The following is a 24,372-nucleotide window of genomic DNA, read 5'->3' on the forward strand; positions in this document are numbered from 1 at the left end:
GCAGCATTATTGACACTGATAAAGCAATACGAACACCCGAATGGTTTGCCCGGTCTTGGATAAATGACACTCTCCATGACTTATTTGCATAAAAGACCTGAGGAAAGTCGGTACGTGCGGAGGCATTTCTCTTCCATGCTCAACTGACCCCTGGAACTGTCAATGACCTTCTGACAGAGGGCAACATGCCCAGCCAAAAAAACACACATGCACGAAAGCTTTATGTTTTATGGGGTGCAAACTTTCGCACACGAGCGCACACACATTTTCGTGCGGGCGAAAGGAACCCCCGAAACATAGGGGGTTGATCGATTTTCCATGACGCTCACGTGTGCGGGCAGGGGGTATTATACTAACCGGTCGCGTAATGGATATGTTGAACAAGATTCCATCGGTACCATTTTCCATCCGCTTATCCGAAGCTGCTAAAGCCAGTTCCAGCAATCAGGAGCGATGAGGTGCTGAGGTGAAAAATTCATCCAACCATGTTTGCGTTGTGATTGCAGGTGACATAAAATATTCACAACATGTTGCAAAACTTTCGACACACGCACACTTGGGGCAGGAAGGGCAGGGGGGCAGTAGAGGAAAACGTAGCGTGATGTATGTGGGACTACTGGCCAGCGAGATAGAAGCAGCCGCATTTGCCGAGTGGAAAATATTTATTCACTAAAGTATTCATAATTTTCGTACGGTGCATAAAATATGCTCACTTGTTTGTTGCACAGCAAACAGTAGACGTGAGGGGCCAAAAAAGCCTACCAACGCCCATTTATATAAATTTACGCTCCGAGAATGTTATGTATGGTGCGATTTCTATAAATAATAATTTAGTTCTTCTAAAATAGACTTCTTTATTTCCTGCTAGACGACCAGTACCAGTACGACCAGTTTAGATCTTGTGCATAAAAAGGACATGCAACAAGTAGAAATCCCAGAAAAATGTTTAGTAGGCAAAAAATATAAATATAAATACAAAAAGTACTCCCAAAAGTACTGGAAATTTTAAAAACAAAATTTAATTAATTGTTCAAATTTCGAATCTTATTTTTTCACCTCCAAAATATGTCCCATCAGAAGCAATACACAAATGCCATCTCTTTTCTCAGTCATTGAAGCTTTTTTGAGGGCGTTTCCGGAGATCGCACTCAGTTTCTCCAACGGATTCTTCTTGATCACCTCACTTGTCTGGAAGCAGCATTCGCGAAGTGTTAATTTCATAATTGTGGACAGAAAAAAGTCATTTGAGGCAAAGTTAGGCCAAAAAATTGACCAAAAAAGCGTTCAAATCATGGGTCTTGTAAGGCTTTGCGTTGTAATGATGCAAGAACCTGGAGTTGTTCTTACACAAATCTGGCCTTTTCATACGCACTTTAACTCTCAAGCCTTGCATAATTTCGAAATAGTATTTCTATTACTTTGTAGGTTCAAACAGTTCAAACTTTTAGACCCACGTCTTAGCACCTGTCTCGCCCTATGCTTTTTGTAGCATTTCTAATAAATCTGCATACGAAATATCATTGAACACTTTGAAATTTCAGACTAATTCTTTATTCGATATCTTTCTCCTTCGTCAAAATTGTATAGTACGACAGATAATCGATGACAGTTTTGTCTATATCGTAGTAGAAGAAAAATATAAAATACATGTAAGATTCACTTTTTAACAGACAATTCCCGGTATTTTTAAGATAAAATAGGTGAAGACGGTGAAGTAGGTGAAGACGATTTACATATTTTAATTGCATTTGCATTAAATCAAGCCTCTCGCCCGACGTAACTTGATTACCTTACATCAATTTATTACATTTAAAGCTCAGACCAACCCAACTTGGGCCGAATTAAAGCAGAAAATCTTACTCTTTAAAGCGGTAAAACGTGTAGTTAACTCTAAGAATTCAAGAATCCACCAACGCATCAACGTTCCATACACACTAAAAGCAGCGCGAACACGAAGCTTCTACTGAACGTTTCGCAATCAATATTTTATGATGCTACATAATTTGAAGACACACATCAAAGACATGCTTCATCCACAGCGCTTGCCAGCAGCGAGTTTATGCATACGGTTCGGCGTTCTCCCGGCCAAAGTGCACCGCCTCGCATATTTGAGAAATTTGGGAAAGGCAAAATGGCCACGCATGGTGTGTGTGGCTTTGAATATTTGATTCCACCACCATCGGAACCGGCATTGCTTTGAACGTTTGCTCGTACAGCGAAGTAATAGAATTTAATATCGACCTGCAGGAGAAAAAATTGCTCTATAAAAACTGGAAGGATGTGGATATTCACGGCAAATATGAATTAGTTTTATGTGGATGGTTTAGATAATAAGAAGGATTATTATCTAAACCGTTATTATATTCAAGACATCAGATCAGGATTGAGTAGCACCAAAATGAAACATTTACTGAAGCCAAAACCAATGCTGCAACATCGTTTCAAAAGCCAAAAAACGATGCAGTACATGTTGTTCCGGTGTGGAATGCCATTTTCGTGACTGAAAACCACAAACAACACCCAGTGTCGAAATCCTGTACCTTCAAAACTCAAACGTCCGTACAATTTCGGCTTTTTGCACGCAATCCTTTCGCTCAAGCCTCGGCTCACGCGTCTCTATCTCGAAGGGATCATGAAATTAGTTCAATTTACCGAAAAGCACTCCAACACGTTGTCAGCTACGGTACCGGTACACACGTGAACGGGTATGCACGCTCAAAACAGCCAAAACCACAATCTGCACCAAAATCACGCGTCTTCATCAAACATGGGTCTTGTGCTTGATGATACAAACATATCAAAACAAAGCTTTTGTGGTTCCCAAACAGGAACCTCATCGTGTAGTGATACGAACCGCTCGTTGATGCTTTTGGGAAATGAAAAACTGAGGAAAGAATATTTTTCCTTCGGATATCACTGTAGCATTAGGTACGTTCTAAAACAATTTGCTCCTAGTAAGACACAGGCACAGATTTTCAAGCTAAACTGTTTTAGGTGGGAGTCGTCGAAAAACAGGAACATGGCAAGAATTCGTTGAGTGGCAACTGTACAACATGCTACACAGAGCAAAGAAAGAGAGAGAAATGACACATGTTTTTCGTGCGAGCTTGGTTGAATGATGTCCGCAAAACGATTCAAGTGGAAATTTGGTTCGTTGGGCGGAGCAGAAAGCGGAAAACGGTTCACAAAATGAAGGGCAAACAACAAGACCTTTTTTTCTTTCACTCTACAACGACAACTGCTAATGAACGTAGAACAGCAGAAGTCATTTTTGCTAGAATTTTTGTACTTTCTTCCCGTTTAAAGCAAACAAACTCCTAACTAGGCACAGCAGGCACAAGAAAACAATGAAGGTACGCATAATTTGAAGACCAATAGTCTACCATGTCACCAGCCACCCACTCAACAAACCCACAATACACACAGGATAAATACACAGGGTCCTGCACTACTACTACAGCATCAGTTGTTGAAGTTTGTCTGCTCAATGTCCTTGTTTGACGCAAGTGTCTACAGTGACGGAAGTCCCGCATCTTTTCGCTTCATTCTCGTTTCGGGGTTGTTTTAGGAACCGTTTATGCAAGAACACGTTTTATGCGGAAAACCCATGTTCTCCGCATTGTACCAAACACCGAAAGACCGCGTTTTCGCAGCAGGCTTACTGGCAGCTATGTTGTTGCCAAGAAATGAGTGGAGATATTGAGTTCATACAAAAAATAAGTGATATTTTAGGGGAACCTCGTTTATCATCCGCTCAAGACCTTGAAGAAGACAGAGAGATATAATCCTTTTCACTTTGAAAGGTTTGAATGTTTCGTTACACTCAATTAATTTTTGCGAGAAAGCCCTTGACGAAGGACAGTTTTTAGGCTAATTGCTGTTAAACGTATGATTTCAGTACATTCATGATCAGCTTTATTTGATTTGCAATAAATGATTGGAATCTGGGATCGGGGCAGCACGCCGGTTGTGGCGACAGCGGCGACGGTCTTCAAACAACAGAACCGGGGTTCAAATCCCATCCGGACCGTCCCCTCGTAGTGAGGACTGACTATCCAATCAGTTCGGTGGTTTGGGTTGTGTACGGAACGCAGAGACGAGAGAGAGACAGGACCGCACAGCAGGCTCCTCTAGCAATGTTGTACTGATAAAACAGTTCATGATAGGAAGATCCATCTCAGTCGAGGCCCTAAGAAAGGATAAGGTGCCCCAAGCATCTGCTTAGATTGCTTATACTATGATCTGCTCGTGCATTGACCCAATTATCAAAAAATCTGAACATTATGCGACTTTCAAGAGGAGCACAGAATAATTAGAATTTTGTTGTGCTTTACATCGATGCTCGATGCATGCTTAACTCCTCCAAGAAGCAGAAAAGACAGGCTGATTCGTTCGCTTTGTTTGCATCGTTTCTATTTACATATTCTTGATTGAAGTCCGCCAATCCGTATCAGAAACAAGATTCAACGCTTCAACGTTAATAATCCAGTCCTAAACCTATTTCATTATTTACCGACCAAAGCGCTACACGAAACTGGTGCTTTAAATCAAACCCTGCTCTCATTATGTCTCTACACTATTCTCACGCAATCAATACGCCCTCCGCAAGTGGCCACGATGCTCAATAATACACCACCCGTAGCGTAACGGACATCGACCCACAAAACCCAACCCCAAGAAGACCTGTAATCCATATACTTCCTACAGAGCTCGCTGAGCCATATCTTGCAGCATACACATACACACACAAACGCATCAGCACAAATGGTGCTACGCTGCAAGATGCTTAGCTGCCCTGCACAACAAACATTCCAGTGCGAAGGTTTCTAAACTCAGCTGCCCAAAACCTTCCCCCTTACCGATAGTTCACCATGCAAGACATCAAACAAACTGCAGCACTTCACTCTCAAGACCACCCGCTCCGCCGGGCGAAGTGGATGACCGTTCCCCTACCAAAAAAGTTGAGCAGCCAGACCGAAATGCTAGCGAAAGCAACAAAATACTCCAGCACGCTCCAGTCGCATCCAGTCGAGATCAAATAGACCGATTTTCAGCGATGCATTTGCGAACGACATGAACCTGTGGCCGGGCGCACTCTCTGTCTCGGTTTTATGTACTGCAGCTGGGAAACTGCACTCGGAACTTGCTGAATGCTCCCGGATCTCGATTCCTCCGTCTATGTGTCGTACAGACACACACACACTTTTGTATGCAGGTGTTTTCGTGCTCGTTGCGCATTATGAATACTTTTAACACACGCTGATGACGTTGGAGTTGCGCTGCCTGGTTGAGATGTGTGTAATCTTGCCCTTTTTGCATTTTATCGAGTAAAAGAGTGCAACCCTTTCTGGTGCAACTCATTTTCAAGCCTCGAGGACAGACGACATCGAACGACCATCATGCACAATTTATTACGGCTCTCTACCCGGCCCAGTTTTTTCGCAAAAGAACTTTATTTCATTAGGTCCGTTAGACTGATTTGGAAAGCAGGGGCAGCAGCAGCAGCTTCCGGCCTTTATTTTCGAACCGTGGCATCGATAAAAAAAATAGCAATATTATAACCAGAACGTACACACATCGTTTGTGTGGAGTACGAAAAACGTGTGCAGGATGGAAAATAATTTACACAAAATTTTCCTTCCCACTCATCTACCGCCGATGGCTTGTTCCCTGCGACACACTCATGCGGGTTGTCGCCTACAACACTCTTTGGGAACATATTTTCGCAGTTAATAGTTTGCCTCCATCGCTCGTAGCGCTTCTTGTTTTCTTCCCTTATTTCATTTTCACTTCATCGAATATGTTTGAACAACTGCGTCCTCAGCTGTATTTATCGTAGCTTTTGCATATGCTAACGAGACCCATCATCATGAGGTTGTTTCCTCGAACAGCTCAGTAATGTACAGCATTCTTTTAAAATTCATATCCGAGAAGTACTGCACGTTGTTGCATCGAACGGTGCCACGTGTATAGAAAGGGGAAATGTTGTAAATGGAACGTGAGGCACGTGGATGCGTGAGTATGCAAAATTTCTCGCTGCTTATGTTAATTAATTTCAATTAGAATATTTTTATAATTGCAATATTTCATCTTAAATTTACAATCTTTTATTTTAATCTAGTTTGTAATGAGGAAAATCAATTTCGTTTTTATTATTAATTTATCTCTTCAAATTCTTGGCTTCGCGGATGACAATGATATCGTTGGCAAGATGACAGAGAAGGTGTGTGAGGCGTACACCCGACTGAATCGTGAAGCAGCAAAAATTGGATTGATGATCAATGCGACAAAAACGAAATACCTGCTTGCCGGAGGCTCTGATCGTGATAGAGCCCGAGTGGGAAGCAGCGTGTTAGTCGGTGGCGATAACCTCAAGGTGGTAAAGGAGTTCTGCTATCTTGGGACTGTCGTAACTTCGGATAACGATGTCAGCAGCGAAATCCGGAGACGCATTGTGCAGGGGAATCGTGCCTACTACGGTCTTCACCGTCTGCTGAGATCAAGAAGACTTCGACACCGCACGAAATGTGAGATATATCGCACACTGATTCGCCCGGTCCTTTATGATAACGACCTATATGTCCTATTGGTCCTATATGACCACGAAACATGGACTATACGAGCGGAGGATGCAAACGCCCTTGGCGTGTTTGAGCGACGCATCATCCGGACTGGATGAGAAGGATGAACCAGGAGCTTGCTGAGCTATACAGCGAACCTTAATGTTATGAGGATGCCGGACTCTTGGCCCGCCAAAAAGGTATTCGTCAGCGACCTCCAGTTCAGCACGAGGCGTCGAGGAGCACAGCGAGTTCGTTGGCTGGATCAGGTGAAGGAAAAGCTGTCGGAGATCGGGTGCCTACATGGATGGGAAGCTGCAGCCAGGGATCGAGTTTCCTAGTGATCTAATAATGGCTGGACCATGTCACGACGACGTGCTCTTTAAAAGAGTAGGCCAACATGATGATGATTAAATCAAATAGTTTTCTCAAAATATGTCACTGTTTACTTATGCTATTTGATCAAACTTTTAAGCATGTTTTGATCCATTCCATGCATTTCCACTATCAGCTTCTTCCTGGCGGCTGGAGCAGTAATCAACACTCCCACCACCAGAAAAATGCTACCACAAAGATCGTCTACAATCTCTGCTCTACTCGACAGCAGTGGACCATTTCCTTCCGGTCTATCCGAACGGCCCATTCACCGCTTCGCTCATCTATTCACTTCCGTCGTTTCACTCGACTGAACGCCAACCAACAAGACGAGGACGCCCCTGAAAATGCGTCCAAATGAGGTTATCAGCGTGTTAGTATCGAAGCTGCCCCGGTTGCCACGCACGAAACTGCATTCAACCTATCTCAACGCCACGCCAGCGTTTCGGTCACCACATTGGCTCGAAACCCGGAAGCAAAACACTGACGTACAGCATATTGCTGGTGCGAAACGCTATGAGAATCGTTTTGGGGGTGAAATCTCCGTACAATTTTTCACGTCAATCATATTGCTCTATCTGGACAGTTGACCAGCACACATTTGCTACTAAATCGTGAAATGCCACATCATAACTACCCTACCCGCAAGCGGCCAATGGGTTTATATTTCTATGACGAGATATTATACCTCATCCTTCTCTTTCGGCACGGTACATCAGCAACACCGAGAGCGTAAATTTGAATGCAAAAATGTTTACGTCTAAAGCTGCAATTTCTGATTGGTTCGATGCGTTGGGGCGGAAAAACGGAAACCATCGCGTAAAAAATAGTAACACAGATTACGTTCAGTCATGCGACACACACACAAGCGGCACGGTACTCTGGCACAACTTTTTCCCGACCAGCACACAACGAGGTCGGTCCGCCCTTCATTTCATACGGGAGTTTTCGGAAGTTCCTTCACACCGAGCACGGGACTGATTTCCAACGCCACGATTTTACGTACCTTGGCTCGTAATTCGAGTGGGAAAATAAAATTACCGACTCGCCAAACAAAGTGAAACTAATTAAAAAGTAATTTGCACAACACAAAAGCTAGAACGAGAGCGTGAGCGGGAAACCGATCGCGACGCGAATTCTCGTGCCGGTTTCTTCCCGTACGCGGTAGCGCGCCGAATGATGATAATGCACCGTCATTTGATGGGAAGGAATGGGTTTTCGGGTTTAACCGTTCGGTACCGGTGGAGGGGGATGCTAATTGGAGTCAAACACAGGTGGAAAACAGCAACGTACAGGTTTGTTGAACGATGGTTTACATTATTGATGATTGTGCATTCTTATTTATTTTATTTTTGGGAGACGTACAGATAATGACGCCGCTGATAAGAGGGTGTCGTGTTTATTTGCATAGCGAGTTGGCGCATTCAGTTAATGAAGAGGAATTAAATACTGCCAAACATAATATGTTAGCCAATGGGTATTTCAATTAATGAGTTGTTTGAGATGAACAATTTCCCGGGTAATGGGGAGTCCTAGGAAGCTGGTACGGCTGCTAAGGGCCACTATGGTGCAGTGCAAGGTGAGAGTTTCGAGCATGCTGTCGAAATCGCTCGAATCTCACCGGGCTCTGAGGCAAGGCATGACACCCTCCAGAGCGATGTTGTTCAACATGGCTCTGGAGGGTGTCATACGAAGCGTACCTGCTTGCCGGAGGCTCTGACCGTGATAGAGCCCGACTCGGAAGCAGAGTATCAGTTGGCGGTGACGATCTCGAGGTGGTAGAGGAGTTCTGCTACCTTGGTACGATCGTAACTTCGGACAACAACGTGAGCAGCGAAATCCGAAGGCGCATGGTTCAGGGGAATCGTGCCCACTACGGACTCCACAAACTCCTATAATCCAGAAGACTCCAACAACACACGAAATGCACGATTTACCGCACCTTGATACGTCCGGTAGTCCTTTACGGGTACGAGTCTATGGACTATGCTGACGGAGGACGCCAATGCACTCTCGCCATTTTTGAACAGCGGGTGCTAAGGACTATCTTTGGTGGTAGCTAAGCTGTTTGGCGGTGCTGATATCCTGACGGTAGTCAAAGCCGCAAGGATACATTGGCTGGGGCACGTGATGAGGATGCCGGACTCCTACCCCACCAAGAAGGTGCTCGTCAGCGGCGCGAGCTCGTTGGCTGGACCAAGTGGAGTCTAAACTGTCGGAGATCGGATGCAGCCCCGGACCGAGTTTCCTGGAAACTGATTGGCGACCTAGCCATGTCGACGCGACGTGCTCAATCCTGAACATGTCAAGAAGAAGAAGAATAATTTCCTGGGTAACGCCATGAAAACTTCACACCCCTATAAGAGTATTAAAATGTAGGTTTGTTCAACAATAAAACTCCGTGGATTTAATACCAAATTGGATTTTATATCACTCGCGGAGAAAAACTGTTATTTCTACTATATTTGACTAAACCACTGTTTTCCACTGCTTTCGATTCATCCCATCAATTCGCAAGTTCGTACGAAAATAACTCCATTTTTTTCCAAGTCTCCATCGGAATACAGACGAAAGACAATGTTAATTAAATGGTAAAATAAAACGATTACTTCATCAATTCCCAGCAGAGCAAAAGTGCGCAAAAAAACAGCCTCTCGAGAGAAAATGAACGAAATAGATTTCGCACACGTACGCATCTGCCCGGGGCAGTCAGCAACTCGTCTGTTAACAATTTGCTTACAACCGACAACGAATGGACACTGCAGATGCCGAGAAGCATCAACGGGCACAACGAAAAGATAAAATCCATCGTCAAACCAATAGCAGATTCCACATGCTTTTTTTTCTCTCGTTGCAGATGAACGTTTATGTCATCACATCACACAAACACAAATTACTCACTGTTGAAAATTAACAATCTGTGAACGCAACAACCGCATCCTTCGCGAGCGTAGCTTTCATCGCAATTCCAAAATTACTGGCTGAAGGGTGAGACTTTTCCAAACTTTTACTGTGCTATGAAGGCACAACCTAATAGGAGTGCTATGCAAATGAATTCTGCACCGCTTTCACCGTTTAATTGCAAGTTTAAAAACGCATCAAAGTCAGTTCACTTCACAAAATGAATACAAACAAACCGAAAAAACAGATAACTGTCTCTATCAGACCGTCCTACAGAAGAATAAAATTGAAAGGGTGATATGAAACGCTTTTTTTTCTCGTGCGCACACAGGTAAATGTAACATACAGAAGGTAACATGCAATATCATCCTCATCATCATTATCGCAACAGCAGTACGGTGGCGGGAAAACTTGTGCACGGAAAATGCATTGGAGCGCGTAATTGTACTTATTCTGCCCGCGCGCATACAGACTTCGTTAGTGCCGGCGGAATTGGATTGGAAGCTTTTAATTGAATTACTCTAGCGCACAGCAGCTTAAACGTGGAAAGCAACGAGTAAAGCCGAACGCTTTACAAGACTTGTAGGAGATGCATTTTACAAATAATCTTCCAAAGCTATCGTCCAAAGCCCCCGGAAAATGTAAAAGACACACATAAAGCAGCATAACAAATGGTACGGTTGTTTAACATATCGAACTCGAGATAAAAATATCCTTGCGGTTTCTATTTTTATCATCTAAGGGCACTTATAGAAATTGCATAACACAACTATCGATTGAAGCAACTAAAGTTTCCACCGCTTTGGCGAAAACTCGAAACTGACCATTTCTATCCTTTGCTTCCGGTTTTACACACATACTCTTTGGCGTTTTGGTACGAGTTTGGACAAACTTTGAACCCATTATGTGATTATGCAACCATCAGGCCATCAATTCAGCATATTGCCTTTTTTGTTGGGGGGAAAAATTGTAGCCGTAGAGCTGATACTGGGGAGGACTTCTCCCAGTGAAACTGGATCGGAAATGAAACGTGCCGCAGCGGTATATCATTGTACCATTTTATAAATAAACACTTTTATTGATTCAACTCTACCAACTTAGGAGGAGTTTCGGGTTTCAGTGCTCTCAACCTTCGTTTCTGTATCATTCTTAACTTATCTGCATTACTTTCGATTTTCTGGGAGAAAAAAAAAGAGTAGTTTCAATTCAACCTCTTCACCACCTGGCTGGCACACACCTACACATTTACACATACTTCATATTCCACAGAAAAATATTTACTATGACTTTGCAGTTACACTTGGAAAATGAAAACATTTTCAGGCAAACGAAAAAACCAAACTAGAACGTAAATTGAAGGTAGTGTAACAACGCACAGACCACCTCCAGAGGGTGTAGAATAACATAAAGTGTAGGAAGTTTACGATCACCGACAGAGAGCGAGAGAGCATGGAAAACCCCTTTCCTGGGTTTGGTGATGTGGATCTCCATTACGAAATTTACACCCGAACAAATTTCCTGATGCATCATTAGAGAGCAATAAAAATACTATCGAATTGGTTTTGCCTAGAACGGACAGAAATCTGAGTAGATGTTCTGGGCTGGTTTCATTTTCCATGACCTAATTTTTTTATAGCTTTAGGAGAGAGAGCATATTCTGAATGCAAGAGATAGTGAAGTTTTGAAATTTTGGAATGCAACCCGAACTTCGGTTCTAGTTCTAGTGCCAAATAAGGATACAAAAGTGAACTATGAGAGTACAAATAAATGAACAAAACAAATTTTTTGGAAGAATACTGTTCAGCAATTCATCTCCGAAATTAAAACTGTCTTCAGTAGAAGACTCGCTCTCTTGTACAATACCGGGCAGAATAAAGTTACAGGAACTTTTATTAGCAGCTCAAATAATGCAGTTTTGTGAAAAAGTTGTCAGTTACCACTCAAACACGTCTACCAACGCAGTAGGAAAACTAAAAAAAAAAAGATAACTGTTAATAGAGCCGCAGTTTGAAAAAGTAACTAAACTACGGCGCCGATCTTCACACGGTAGACCGGGGCTCAAATCCCATCCGTACCGTTCCTCCGTAGTCAAGGACTGACCCATTTTAAGGTCTAGCAGACAGTACTATCCTGGAACGATCCTGGAACAGCACCAGCTGATAGAATGCCACAGATATTCCTCAGAAGGCGAGCACTTGGAGGTTGTTCTCTACTATCTTTAGCTGCGTGTGTTAAGTTGTGTGTATATAATTAATACTGTGTAATGTATAGAATTATTGGAACTAGACATATTTTGATAGAAAATATAGCTTAGGAAGAGACAAATGCTAAAATGTTTCGAAATAAAAATAAAAACTACAACAGCAACTGTTCCGTAATTTAAATTTTCAAATCACAGATAACTAACAGCAAAACTTTGCCGATAGGAAGGCCCAAAATATAAAACTTTAAATCTTAATTTATGCTCAACAGAACGAGAACAGAATAACTTACATAATCGGCCGAAGCTGTGCGATAATCGCTTTTTTATCTTCTGCAAAGCACCTCCTTTTTTCTCGCGCATGGTTACTCCTATAATGAGAAGAAAAAAATATTTTAATTAGTAATTTATAACAACTGAAGGAACTATTAATTTTTTTCAGTTGTCACATTTGTTTATTATTTTTATTTATTTTATTATTGTAATTTTTATTTATTTCTTACAATTTTAGATGTGCTTTTATTTTACATTTTACATTATAACCTTTTACTGCCTTATTGTTTTACATTTTTTAAATGCAACTATTCTAAAAAAAATATGACCAGCCGTCTTGAACAAATAATCATACACAGTTAGTTTGAACAGAAGGTGAGAATTTCCTTAGTCCAGCAACCACTAATTGAAAATACCAAACAAAAACGTTTGAAAGTGAGCCTCATTTTGCTTTCTTTCCTCCCCCTTTACATTCACAAATAACGGTGCGCAACAACAGCGATACTTCCCTAACCGTTAGGAAAGCTTCCAAGTGTTGCACAATTAGTGAGCTTTTCCCATTTTCCAACCAACGGCGAAGCAATGACCGATTCAAACGCAACACTGCTGGGAAAAGATGATGCACACACACACAGCATAAAACGCTTTCATCTGATATAGACGATGATTGAAATGGTGCGGAAGAATTTTGAACCAATTGGTTGGGTTTCGTTAGTGATATGGGAACGAGTGTGTGTGTGTGTGTGTGCAAGAGCCATATTATCGTTTCTAATTAATTTAAGCATATAATTAACCAATAATTCAAACGGGGAGGAAGTATTACACGCATCAATGCTAATGAAGACTAACATGGTTTTCTTATTGCGTTTGATGCACCCTTTCGCGCCTCCCGGATGTAAGAAAATGAGAAGAAAAAAAGAAGAGCCCGATAACAAGGGCCAGAAATGATCGCTGATAAGCTTATGAGAAGGTTCAAGAACTACTAAACCAAAACCCAATCTAAAAAGACGTTTTTTCCACAAACGAGGTTCAAGTTCACTCGCCCCACCTAAGCCTGCAAATACAAAACAACCTCGCCACACACCATATCACCGTGAAACACGTCGCAGCAGTGAACGAACGAAATGGATCGTCTATTTCTTCCACACCGTTCGCGCTGTTTGTTTTCCATTCATTGCTAATTATTGCGAAACGCGTCGTGAACTTGAGCACCGCGCCACGATGGAATGCACTCAGCGGTCCAGGGACACGCACACGCACACATATCAACAACCTTAGTGCATCCTAAATTTGGTGGCATACGTGTCACAGCCAGGTAGCGTCACCGAGACCGAGCGAGCCTACGATGACAATCATTCGCTGTCCGATCAATGGAATACTTTGCGCACCTTTTTTTCGCTTACCAACCGCTCACCGCACTTACATTGAAGGTGCAAAATGCAATCACGGTCCTGGCGTACAAAATGGTGCACCCCTACCACCCTTGGAGGGTAATTGTCGTCAGCTTGGCACAGCACTGAATTAAAACCGATCCGCGCGCAAAAAAGGAAGCAATTGTTGAGTTTCAATTTCAAACTACAAATAGCAAATCCCCCCTTCTCCCTAACACTCCCATCCGCTTTATGTTGCCAGCACTTTTTCATCTTCCATTTTTTTTTTCTCTCACCAGTTTGGTAGATTCGCGCTCCCACTCCAATCGCAAAGCTAAAGGTCAGCTCAGATTGGTTGGTTAAGCCGTTTGTTACGGGTTGTTGATTGACAAGCCCGGTGCTGTGTTGAGTTAGCGGAACGCACTTCACTCAAATTGGTGCAGTGGAAATGAAGTGCAGAAAATAAAACAACATGAAAAACAACTCAATCAAAACAGTTGTATTGTGCACGGTGTGGTGGTGTCTATTAGTTGCTGTGGATTTGTTACAGTCGAATGCTTAAACGCAATTTTCCAACGGCTTAAGGTGGATTATAAGGATATCAGATTATGCGATTGAACAATCAAGGTTGGGAGAATTTTGTTTTCATAGCATTAGTGTATTTTTATAGCAAGTCAAATAATACAGTACCGGGACAGTTTCGATTAGTAAAGTTTTTTAATTGCTTAAGTAAAATTTAAGGTTATTCTATAACGGGCTTGAAAAATCAGCATATTGATGATTTTCTCAAAATATAAAAAACGTAAGCGTATTGCATAAAGGACTGGCCGTCCTTTATGAATAAAAAATAAAATACACGTCGAAATAAAAAAAAACTTAAGGGCAACAGCTGAGCGCGTGACGCACCCGAACAAACCCTTCGCAACCGCACTTCGCCATCGTCGTCGTAGCTTAGAAACAGTGAGCAAGCGAGCGCAGCGAGTCAAGAAAGGAAGAAGAGAAAGCTCGCTCGAAGATTTTCAAAATTATATCTAAATGCTCATACAGGTAGGATGCGATACCTCTGTTCCTACATGTTTTATGATTTGTTTTACGTTAATTATAAATTTGTAAATAAATAAATAAATAAATAAATAAATAAATAAATAAATAAATAAATAAATAAATAAATATAAATAAATTGCAAAAGCAGATCATTCACACCAAACGAAGATATCCTTGATGCAATCGCAAGGGACGGAGATGGTGCGTGGGTACAAATAGATTAATGGATGAGAGCGAGGAAGGAGCATCAATCGCATGAGAAGAATAAATGAATACATAAAGAATAAATAATGAGAAGGGAGGCAATACGGTATGCTTGACCATGTGTGTGACAAGATTCTACGGGCTCCAGAACCAGCAAGTGACAGCGTACAGAATACGACGGCAACGCTGAGCCAGAACTGCCAAATACATTGCGCATGGAAAACCGAGTGAAAGTCCTCTGAATCCGCTTCACCATTGCTATAGCTCCCACGCTAGAGGGGGATCAAATGATTGCGGCATATTCCAATGATGAGCAGACCAGGGAAACGAACAGAGACCTCAAACACCTGATGTCCGTCGATCATTCCGCTTACAGGAAGATCCGGTTCTGGGATAGATGAGCATACCATACCATTAGGTCATACCATTAGGACTAGGCGAAAAGAAGAGCTTAGGATTGAGTAGTGCCTGTGAACAATTGGTATACTCAAAAGGATGCAATGACAGTTAAGGGTATAGAACTACCCGTGAAAAGGACCAGTTGCTTGAAATCCAGAACTGCACTGCAGAAGCCACAAACAAACTGACTTAAAGTTCAGCAAAAAAAGGCCACATATTTCGGAGCAAAGCAATAAGCCCTCCAAGGGACATGTAGGAGAGAATGGAATGTGAATTTCTGCGATTATTCTCTAAACGCCACAAAGAGGAGGGATAGAAGCGTACTGGGCCTTCACCACGTATTGGCACGTATTGAGATTAGTACAAGTATGATTATTGGCAACGATAAGAGACGCAATATTCAAAACTGCATCCCAGAAAGTGTATGTATCCCGGAGTTTGCCGGCACACCGGAGTTTGCGTCTAAAAGGTAGGTTCTACCGGGGCTTGACTTACTTACTTACTTACTTTTATACCAACTGCATATTTTGTACATCATAATATGCCAGCTTTGCATGACATGTTGTCTAAAGGAATTGCTACTTGAAACAAAGTTCCATCGAACACAAAGCAACCCATCAGGAAATTACTCAGGCATTACAAATATGACTCTAAACAAAACCCACCAACAAAGACAATTCCTCCCTATATTTCTGTGAATGCGGGAATATTATTGTTTACTCGAAAAACTGCTGATCGTGCTGTAGCTGCAGCCCTCGTCTCGTCACCCTGATCAGGCATCATATTTATAGTCCGGAAATCCAAACACTCCAACAACTTCGAACGTATCGAAGAACGATCGATGCATCCAATTGCATCCATAACAAAGCAAGTCCATGCTGGGGAGACCAAAGAACATCAAAGAACGATCATAAACATAAACATAAAACAAAGCTATCAAATTGCATTCACCAATGCGTGCAGCGTGCGCAATGTTGATATTTTCATTCTCTCAACATGATGTTGCCCCATAAGGAATAATAAAGAACTCCAAGTAAGAGGAAACGCTGAACTCATCGTATAAAAGCCAGCTATCAGGAGGTGTTGATGATTAATTGAAAGCAAAAGCAATGAAAAAGGTTAACTTTAAACAGCAAAAAACACATACTGACAGCACACAATTACAGACGACGCGAAAAAAATAAGCGCTCCACTCGAAAGCGGAAACGTTTAGGTGATATGAAGCGAATCATCGTCATCATCAGTTAGTGGAGTTGCTTCATAGTTCTGGTTCGTTTGTCGAGCTTCATCCGGCATTATCGGTCACTACCGTGTGCGTGGCTTTGCGGAGAATGACGAAAGGTTTTGCAAACTTCAATCAATGTTCCTCAACACGCGGGTGAGATATGCCTTCAAGTGCCAAGCCTCGGCGAAACCCCCACTTAAAGACAAACGTATCGCTCGGTGGAGAAGACATCTGGAAAATGGCTTCCTGTTTGATCGACAACCGGCCTGAAGATGGACACTTGTTACAGTTCGTGGCGCTCAGGCAAAGTGATAATAAGTAGCCTCACGTCTTCGCTCTACTTCTGCTCCCGTTTTTCTACGCTTCGCTCGCTCGAGTAAAGATGTCAAGTAAGTATTCTTGAAGGCAAAAGGGACGGATGCGTTGTTAAGCTTTCTCTTATCACGTCGCATTCTTAACGATCCCTTTGTGTCCACCGCGAAGGCCGATGGCTCAAGATTACTTGTTGACTGTGTGCGGAGAAGAACCTGCTAGCCGTTGGTATCGCACGAGAGGCTAAACGATCGCCATACCTCTCCAGGCCAATAAAACTTGCTCATCACGACTCTGTCACGATGTGCTAGAGCTGCTGTTGCGAAAAAACACACACACCAACTGTAACTAGCTTTAATTAAATATGGCACATCGTTGAGAGACGGAGTCCGTGACAGCAGCAAATGACTTACAGGAAAATGTAGCTCCAGCGATGGACGGAAACGGATAGCAAACACCCTTAACAATTGTTTGAAAATTTTGCCATGAAACAACAAGCGTACACGCTAGCTGTCAACTTTTGCTGCGAGATTCCTTCATTATTTTGATTAGAACAATGCAACAAACGTCCGGCAGGGAACCCTAGAGAATGGTGCACAACCTGCGAACCCGGGCCATTCACCGTGCTGCATAAGCTGGACTGGACTGGTGGAGATGATGTTTTACAGATAAAACCCTCACACAAAACCCACAAGTCGTAGCGGGCAGAACGTGATTATTGACCACGTTTTCGAAAATTCTCTTGCAACATGGTGCGGGATCACATCGTTAACGGCTTGGCAATCGTTGTACATCTACGGTGTGCAGCTGGAACTCTACACAGCTGCAGTAAAACCGTGCCAGTGCACTAGCAGTGCGCATCGATTATCAACAAACAGTCACAAAAGTGATAAGATTTTTTTATGACTCATAATTGTTTCACAGTAAATCGAAAAGCAAAACTGGTGATGGCAATGCTACAGGCAGACCTTCAACTCGCTGACCCAACAATAGGGAAAATAAATGAGGTGTAAAGGGACTGATAAACTCATCGCCCTTGCTAAGCAGGCATGACGGGAAAGACAAACAATAGGTCGAGTTGTTTAGTTGTTTTATAAATATAAATAGATTAGAAGCATATCATCTTGTTCAATATTTTTATATTATTTATTTTAAACATGATACATTTAACTACATCCATAGCGTGCTTTTAAAAACTATTTACAGAAAGAAATTTTTGGAGAAACATTTGAGCCGTGTGAAGTTTGTAATCAAACCCATTTCCGTTTGTTTAGGAGAGGTGAATTCAGTCTCAGAGCTTTAAAACCTTTACAAATAAAGGAAAATTATCCTTTGTTTCACTATCAACAACATCAACACATCAACACACAGGGCCGATCTTCACATGGTATCGGCAACTCTAGTAAGTCATTCGATGGCCAGCGTAACCTAGAAGCAGACGAATATCAACACATAACTGAACTCGGTGCAATCAAATCTGACATCCTTATCAAATAAAGTTACGCAACAACAGTTGACTAACACCTGACCCGTAAAAAACGACTCTCACATTGCGATTAACGCGAAGTATGCAACCATTTTCATACCACCTACAAACACACGGTTTCTGATTTAGACATACACATTAATCCATCCGGTCGTCACTGTGCTATGACAGATTACTTCGCACGGACGGTGTTCAAGTGCTTCGAACTGGGGACGGTTGCATCATCGCTTCGTCAATGGGACACCGTCGTCAGCAAGCCGAGACATAGCTCGGCAAAAAGAAAACGCTCACTCCTTCGTGCAGGTGCACGCATAAATGACACGTTTACCACGCACATAGCTGGACCGTTTGTGCGACATAGATAAGTGCAGTACGTACGTTACAAAACGATTCAAACCGTTTGCAAAGGGCGAAAGAGTGTGTGCGATTGTAGAGACGCGCGTCACCTCGTTTTGAAGCTATCCAGCTCTACAACGAGCAAAAGACATTCAGATTAGCTGAACGACTTTATCAGCGGCTGCGGTGCGTTCGTAACATCGTCCGAAAAAGGAGCTTCCATATTTAAAGATGGACTCGTTTGACGATGGTCCACATTGTTACGGTGCAAGTGTTGCAGGAACAACGTCCCATTGTCCCGGAGGTACAAGATGCAGCACACTAGAAAATACCACAGTCGCAAGTCAACTTCTTGCAGAAGCTTCGGATGGCCGTGTTCGAAGCAATTGTGTGCCATTCTTTTTTTCGGTGTCCTGACTAGCCTTTCCACGGCAAGTCCAACCAATCCTGTCTTCATCCAGCGGGACCTTCCCCCGTCTCCATACGCGTACGGTATGCAGGACTTTGACAGCTCCGAAGAGGTTACGATTGTCAAACGCACTGGACAAACTGTACTCCCACAAGCGACCACGTACTTGACAACTCCTCAAGCGAACCCGACACCGCTAGCACAGGCACAGGTGCAACAGCCAACACCTTCCCAACCACTTCCCGTGCCCTTACCGCTCCAGCAACCGAAGCCAGCTAAACTGCCCAAAAAAACACCACCGCAACAAAAAGCTGCCAATAATGGTGGCGGTGTTGCATCGCCCCCGGCTTCACACACGCCAGCCGGTGGGAATAGTGCCACCAAAACGGAACCGCAACATTCAGCCACATCAAACGCTTCGCCCGAACAAACCTCACTGATGGAGGTGGAACTCGAGTCGGCTCCACGGCCGGAAGATATGCCCCAACCGTCGGAACTGGACAACGCCATACCGCAAAAGCGGAACGTGTACAACAAGTACGCGACGGAGGTCCAGCAGGGTGGTAGCTGTGGATGCGGTGGGTATGTGCTGGTCGAGAAGAAGATCTACGTGTGCGAACCGAAGGAAACGATCGTACGGTTGATGAAGCGAAGCCACGATGACGTTTGTGCTGCACAGGAAACGCAACACGTCGGTGTCATGCAGGAAAATCCAGACAAAATGTTCCAACTGATACCGATGCCGGATGGGGCGGGACATTAGTGTTAGCGAGGGGGAGGGTATGTTAGTGTAATAGCTGAGATCTTGTTAGTATTGTAAGACCTATTTATGACTTGTTTTAATGTACGTCTAATAAACCTGTTGTACTATGAGTTGTGGATTGCATCTTGAGATTGCTATTGAACTTCAAAAGGTCAAAAACGAATCCCTGGAATACTTTCTCAACCCTCAAACAAAACCTACCTTCTTGGTTACGAGGTACAACAGAATTTTACTTATGCAACTGTGGATCGGAATTGAATTGCGCAGGTATTTTTGGTGAGATTTTTCGGAAGCTTCTCATTCGCCAAACGCCGGTAACGGCGACAGCAAGTAGGGCAACAGTTATTAGCACGAACGACCAAGCATTTGTTGCGTTACGAAATGCTGGCGAGCTGCCGAAACGTCCAAGCGCCCGCGAAGCTCCAGCTCCAGGGCGCCTAATGATGATTATGAGCCATTACTGAACGAAATTGCAAATCAAATAGCGTTAGAAATGGTGGATGAAAGTGTATGAAGGAGAGGGATGACGAGACGACGGAGCGAAGCGGATGGATGATGATGAGCATGATCCACAGCTTCATTATGTCAGACCAGAAAAGTTTGCTGAGGCACCAGCAGAGTAATGATGGTGCAAAAGCAAATGGCAAAAAAAAAAATGCACAAGATATGCTTCCATATGTTGATTTGAAGCAGCAGCAGCAGCAGCAACAGTAATTGATCATGATTCGCGTTTCTCGTGCAGTTATCGATGAGTTTGCGGTCAGTAGCAATCCCATCGTATCGGAAACTATCCAATATGGTTGGTGAGGACTACTCTTTGCCAAGGGTAGTTCGACGGAAGAGCAGGAAAGACAACTACAATCTCTCTAATCCGTTGGAAAGCTACCGGAAAAAGGGAAAGACAGCATCAAACTAGTGGATAGAAGAGAAAATAAAAACCGAGAGCACGATCTGCTTGCGAATAGTCACAGAGTAGCGAACGGACAAGCAAGTTAATCAACTTGCGGTTTTGCCCATTCATGAAAGCGAACCTCTTGGCGGAGGCCCATCGTAATGGTGTTCCGATTTCCGTGCAAAGCGCGAAACGTGTAACGGTTTTACACGAATGATGGCCCAATTTTCATGCTTCGTCTAATACATTTACTAATAGAGTTTGATGATGTTTCTTCTCGCTATTCGCCCTCGTTAGAGAGAATATTAAAAATTTGATAGTTTATTCGAATAAATTAGAATATGACGAAACCTAGCGAGTTTAAAAACCGATAATGAAAGGGACAGAGCAAAAACTCATCTCAAATTTTAGCATCTTTCTTCCGTCCGTCTAATTCACGACCCACACACTCATTAACGCCTCTTTGCACATAATTATCCTCCTATTGCGGCTTGTTCAGTTAGACGCGATCGGGTGTGTGTTTGCCGCTGATGGTCTGGAGCAGAGTGCTTCTTGTCCAACGACCACCACCGAACAAGCAATATCGCGCTGACGAAATAGATTAGCTTTAATTAGACGTTCAATTAGCAGACTGAACTGCTCATACATGCTACAACGGGTGCAAAAAAAAATCCGTACTGAGCCAGTGCGTCAATGAATGCATCAACTGGGAGGTGGGAGGCATCCGTGCACCAAAGAAAAACGCTACCCTAGTGTAACTTATGTCTCTCATTAATCATACGAACATAAATTTGCCATTCACAATCATTCCGTTTCGAATGCTCATCAACCACCAGAAGCAAAACTTTATTTTGCACATTTAACACACCATTCTTCTTGCATTTCATTCATTAAAAGTGTATTGTGGTGGGGGAAAAACTATAAATGCCATAATTCCGTCCAATATAAATGGCAAAGCAACAGGACAGCACTTAAACAAGGGTCAAAGCCAGGAAATCGGCACTTTGGAAAAGAGCTACCTTTTCTCGAAATGACGTTTTTTCTTCAACGCGTAACGGATGCAGCTTTTTGTGATGCATGTGTGGAGACGAGAATGCAGCCGAATGCACGTCCAATGAAATTAATTTTTCACACTGATCTTTTGGCTTTTCGTTCGCTCGATGCTATTATGCACTTTCCGTCTGCAGAATTTAACACTCCCACAAACGAGACTTTATTTTGCAGACATCATAAAACGGTGCTTCTGGAGGGTAAAGGCACGAAAATAAATTACAAAATTTTGCATTTTTATGATTATGCATTATTATCGGTGCTCAATACATGTGCGTGTGTCAGTAGTTGAATGATTTACGATTAAATGCAGACACATAAATGTTGAATGCATTGTAGAACACTTCGGACAGAGTAAATGGAAAACACAGGATACCATCAATGATTGTGCAACCAAAGTAAAGGCAACTTCACATAATTTGCCCACTTCCAAAGAGGTTAAAAAGATCACGAAGTACTCCAGCGGAAAAATAAATTACAACTGTCTGCATTTCAAATACCACTTTACCTAATAAACTATGGTAAGATATTCATTTTAACGCCGGAAGCAGCTCACTGCATCAGTGCCAACTCGTTGTTGTGACGAAGTGACGCCGTCCATTGGACGAATCGATGATCTCACAGTATCACCGGGTCAGGTCATAGAACCTATCGGTCGTAAAGTTCGAAATAACGCCGACGACTTCGTTTCCCTTCGGGGGCAAGTAATAAAGTTATACGATCCGTATTCATAGTCTCTGCTAGGACCCAAGCAGTTAGAGAGCTTCTTTTTCACTCTAGCACAGTAAAAACAGCAACAAAAAAAGTGCTTCTAACCCACCCAGCAACGACAACAAAAAGCCTCACGATCCCGCGAGACGATCAAAGCGCATAAATGCTACAAATGCTTCTTCAGCGCATAAAAAGAATGCTTCTCAAGCTGTCACTTTTCACACGGCGTTTTGCTTTTGTTTCCGCCCCATCCGGGGAGTTCTGCTCCCGTACTGTGTTGCACCCGTTGAAATGGGGGAAAACTAACGCGACACAAACTCCCGTGCATGCATACAAACGTTCAGTTTTATTATGCTGATGAGCTTTCGCCACCTGGACAGAAGGACAAGGAGAAGTCTCGACAAAAACCAACCGAACTTCAGCAGCTTGCCAGGGTTGTTTCTTCCACCAAAACACACACGCACACAAAAAAAAAAACGGCAAACGGCGGAAAGATCGTGTGGCGGCCCAGCAACAGCGACCGGTGGCAAAACGGCTGCCTAAAGGTGAGCAAGGTTGAGTTCAATGTTCAACGACCCGCTCAGGGTCCCGCGGCTGGCAAAGTCGTCGCTAGAACCACTTCTTCACACGTTTCACGCATGCAGCCGCTTGTGGTGTGCAAAGGTAAAGCAGCACAGCACAGCACACAACCGGCCAGGGAATACCAGCTGAGCTGTTAAGCATATCAAGAGCAACATACAACTCACACACAAACGAGCGCGCGCGGCCTCTTCTCGCCCAGAATCTTAATGCAAGAAATCCCTCGGTGGATTCGCTTTTGCATGGAATTCTCACCTTGGAAGGGGGGCCGCCACAGGGTGCAGAATTCACTCGCCGGACAATGCAGCAAGGAAAGCTCGAAACGTCTTTCTCGGTCTGGGCGATTTCGCAAACCAGTGATATGCCCGAGAAACCGTAGCAAATGCGTGATAGCGTTTGCGGTTACCGATGCTCTTAAGTCACACACTCCGAGCGTTCGTTTTCACCGCCACCACCACACAACGGAGGAAATTATCTCGTTTAATCGATTGTGGCGGCCGCTTGGGTGTTGTACGAGAAGCAGAATCGCGATAAATGTACTTGCGACCACAGCCGACCCACAGCCGGCTTGGCTCTGGCAGGTTGGACGGCTGGCCTGATCGAGCTCGATTGTATGACCGATGGTGAACCCGGAAGATGTTAGAATCTGGCAAAATGGCAGCAGACAACGCACTCATATTACGAGAACGATGCACTGGGTTGGGGTAACACCCCAACATTGCCTTTGAAGGGATGCGTGGAGGTGTTCTGTTTGAGATGCACAAATATTATATTTTTCTGATATTTTTATTCGAAAGTTTGACATTTTGGAGCATAATCACACTCACAACGTTTTGGCGTACGACCATCTTCTTCTTCTTCTTGGCGTAACGACCTCTAAGGTCACGCCGGCCATCGTAAATGGCTTTCTAGACTGCCGATACCATGTAGTTGGTTGGTCAGTTCTGACTACGGGAGGACGGTCCGGATGGGTTTTGAACCCTGGTTCTGCCGTTTGAAGACCTGCGCCGCTGTCGTCTACACCACCAGGCCGCCCCGACCATCATTGGTTATGTTTACATTGACTTGAACAAATCAGTTTTGCCAAAGAAAGTGGAATTGACCCGTGAATTTTTTCGTGCGATCATTTTTTACAATGTTCGACGTTGACTAGCAAGACAAGACCCAATCACGATTTTCGAGAAGATCGTCCAAAAACGGCCGTTCTGCCTGAGAACATTGATGCAGCTAAAGATCGTCATGTAACATACCGCGAGATAGAGCCATCTTTGGGCATTTCTTCC

The 24,372-nt window shown here is 43.3% G+C and overlaps 1 protein-coding gene across 2 annotated transcripts in view; it reads right to left on the bottom strand.

Annotated features, from left to right (window-relative positions):
* The window catches only part of LOC126561939 (cyclin-dependent kinase 14), a 118,673-nt gene that overhangs the window by 60,570 nt on the left and 33,731 nt on the right, over positions 1 to 24,372 (bottom strand). For both annotated transcript variants that reach the window (XM_050218320.1, XM_050218321.1), the window contains exon 2: positions 12,330 to 12,407. In XM_050218320.1, coding sequence (XP_050074277.1) covers positions 12,330 to 12,407 — 78 coding nt within the window. The remainder of the gene's footprint in view (positions 1 to 12,329; positions 12,408 to 24,372) is intronic.

The sequence above is a fragment of the Anopheles maculipalpis genome, chromosome 3RL (genome assembly GCF_943734695.1).
Source record: "Anopheles maculipalpis chromosome 3RL, idAnoMacuDA_375_x, whole genome shotgun sequence".
NCBI lineage: Eukaryota > Metazoa > Arthropoda > Insecta > Diptera > Culicidae > Anopheles > Anopheles maculipalpis.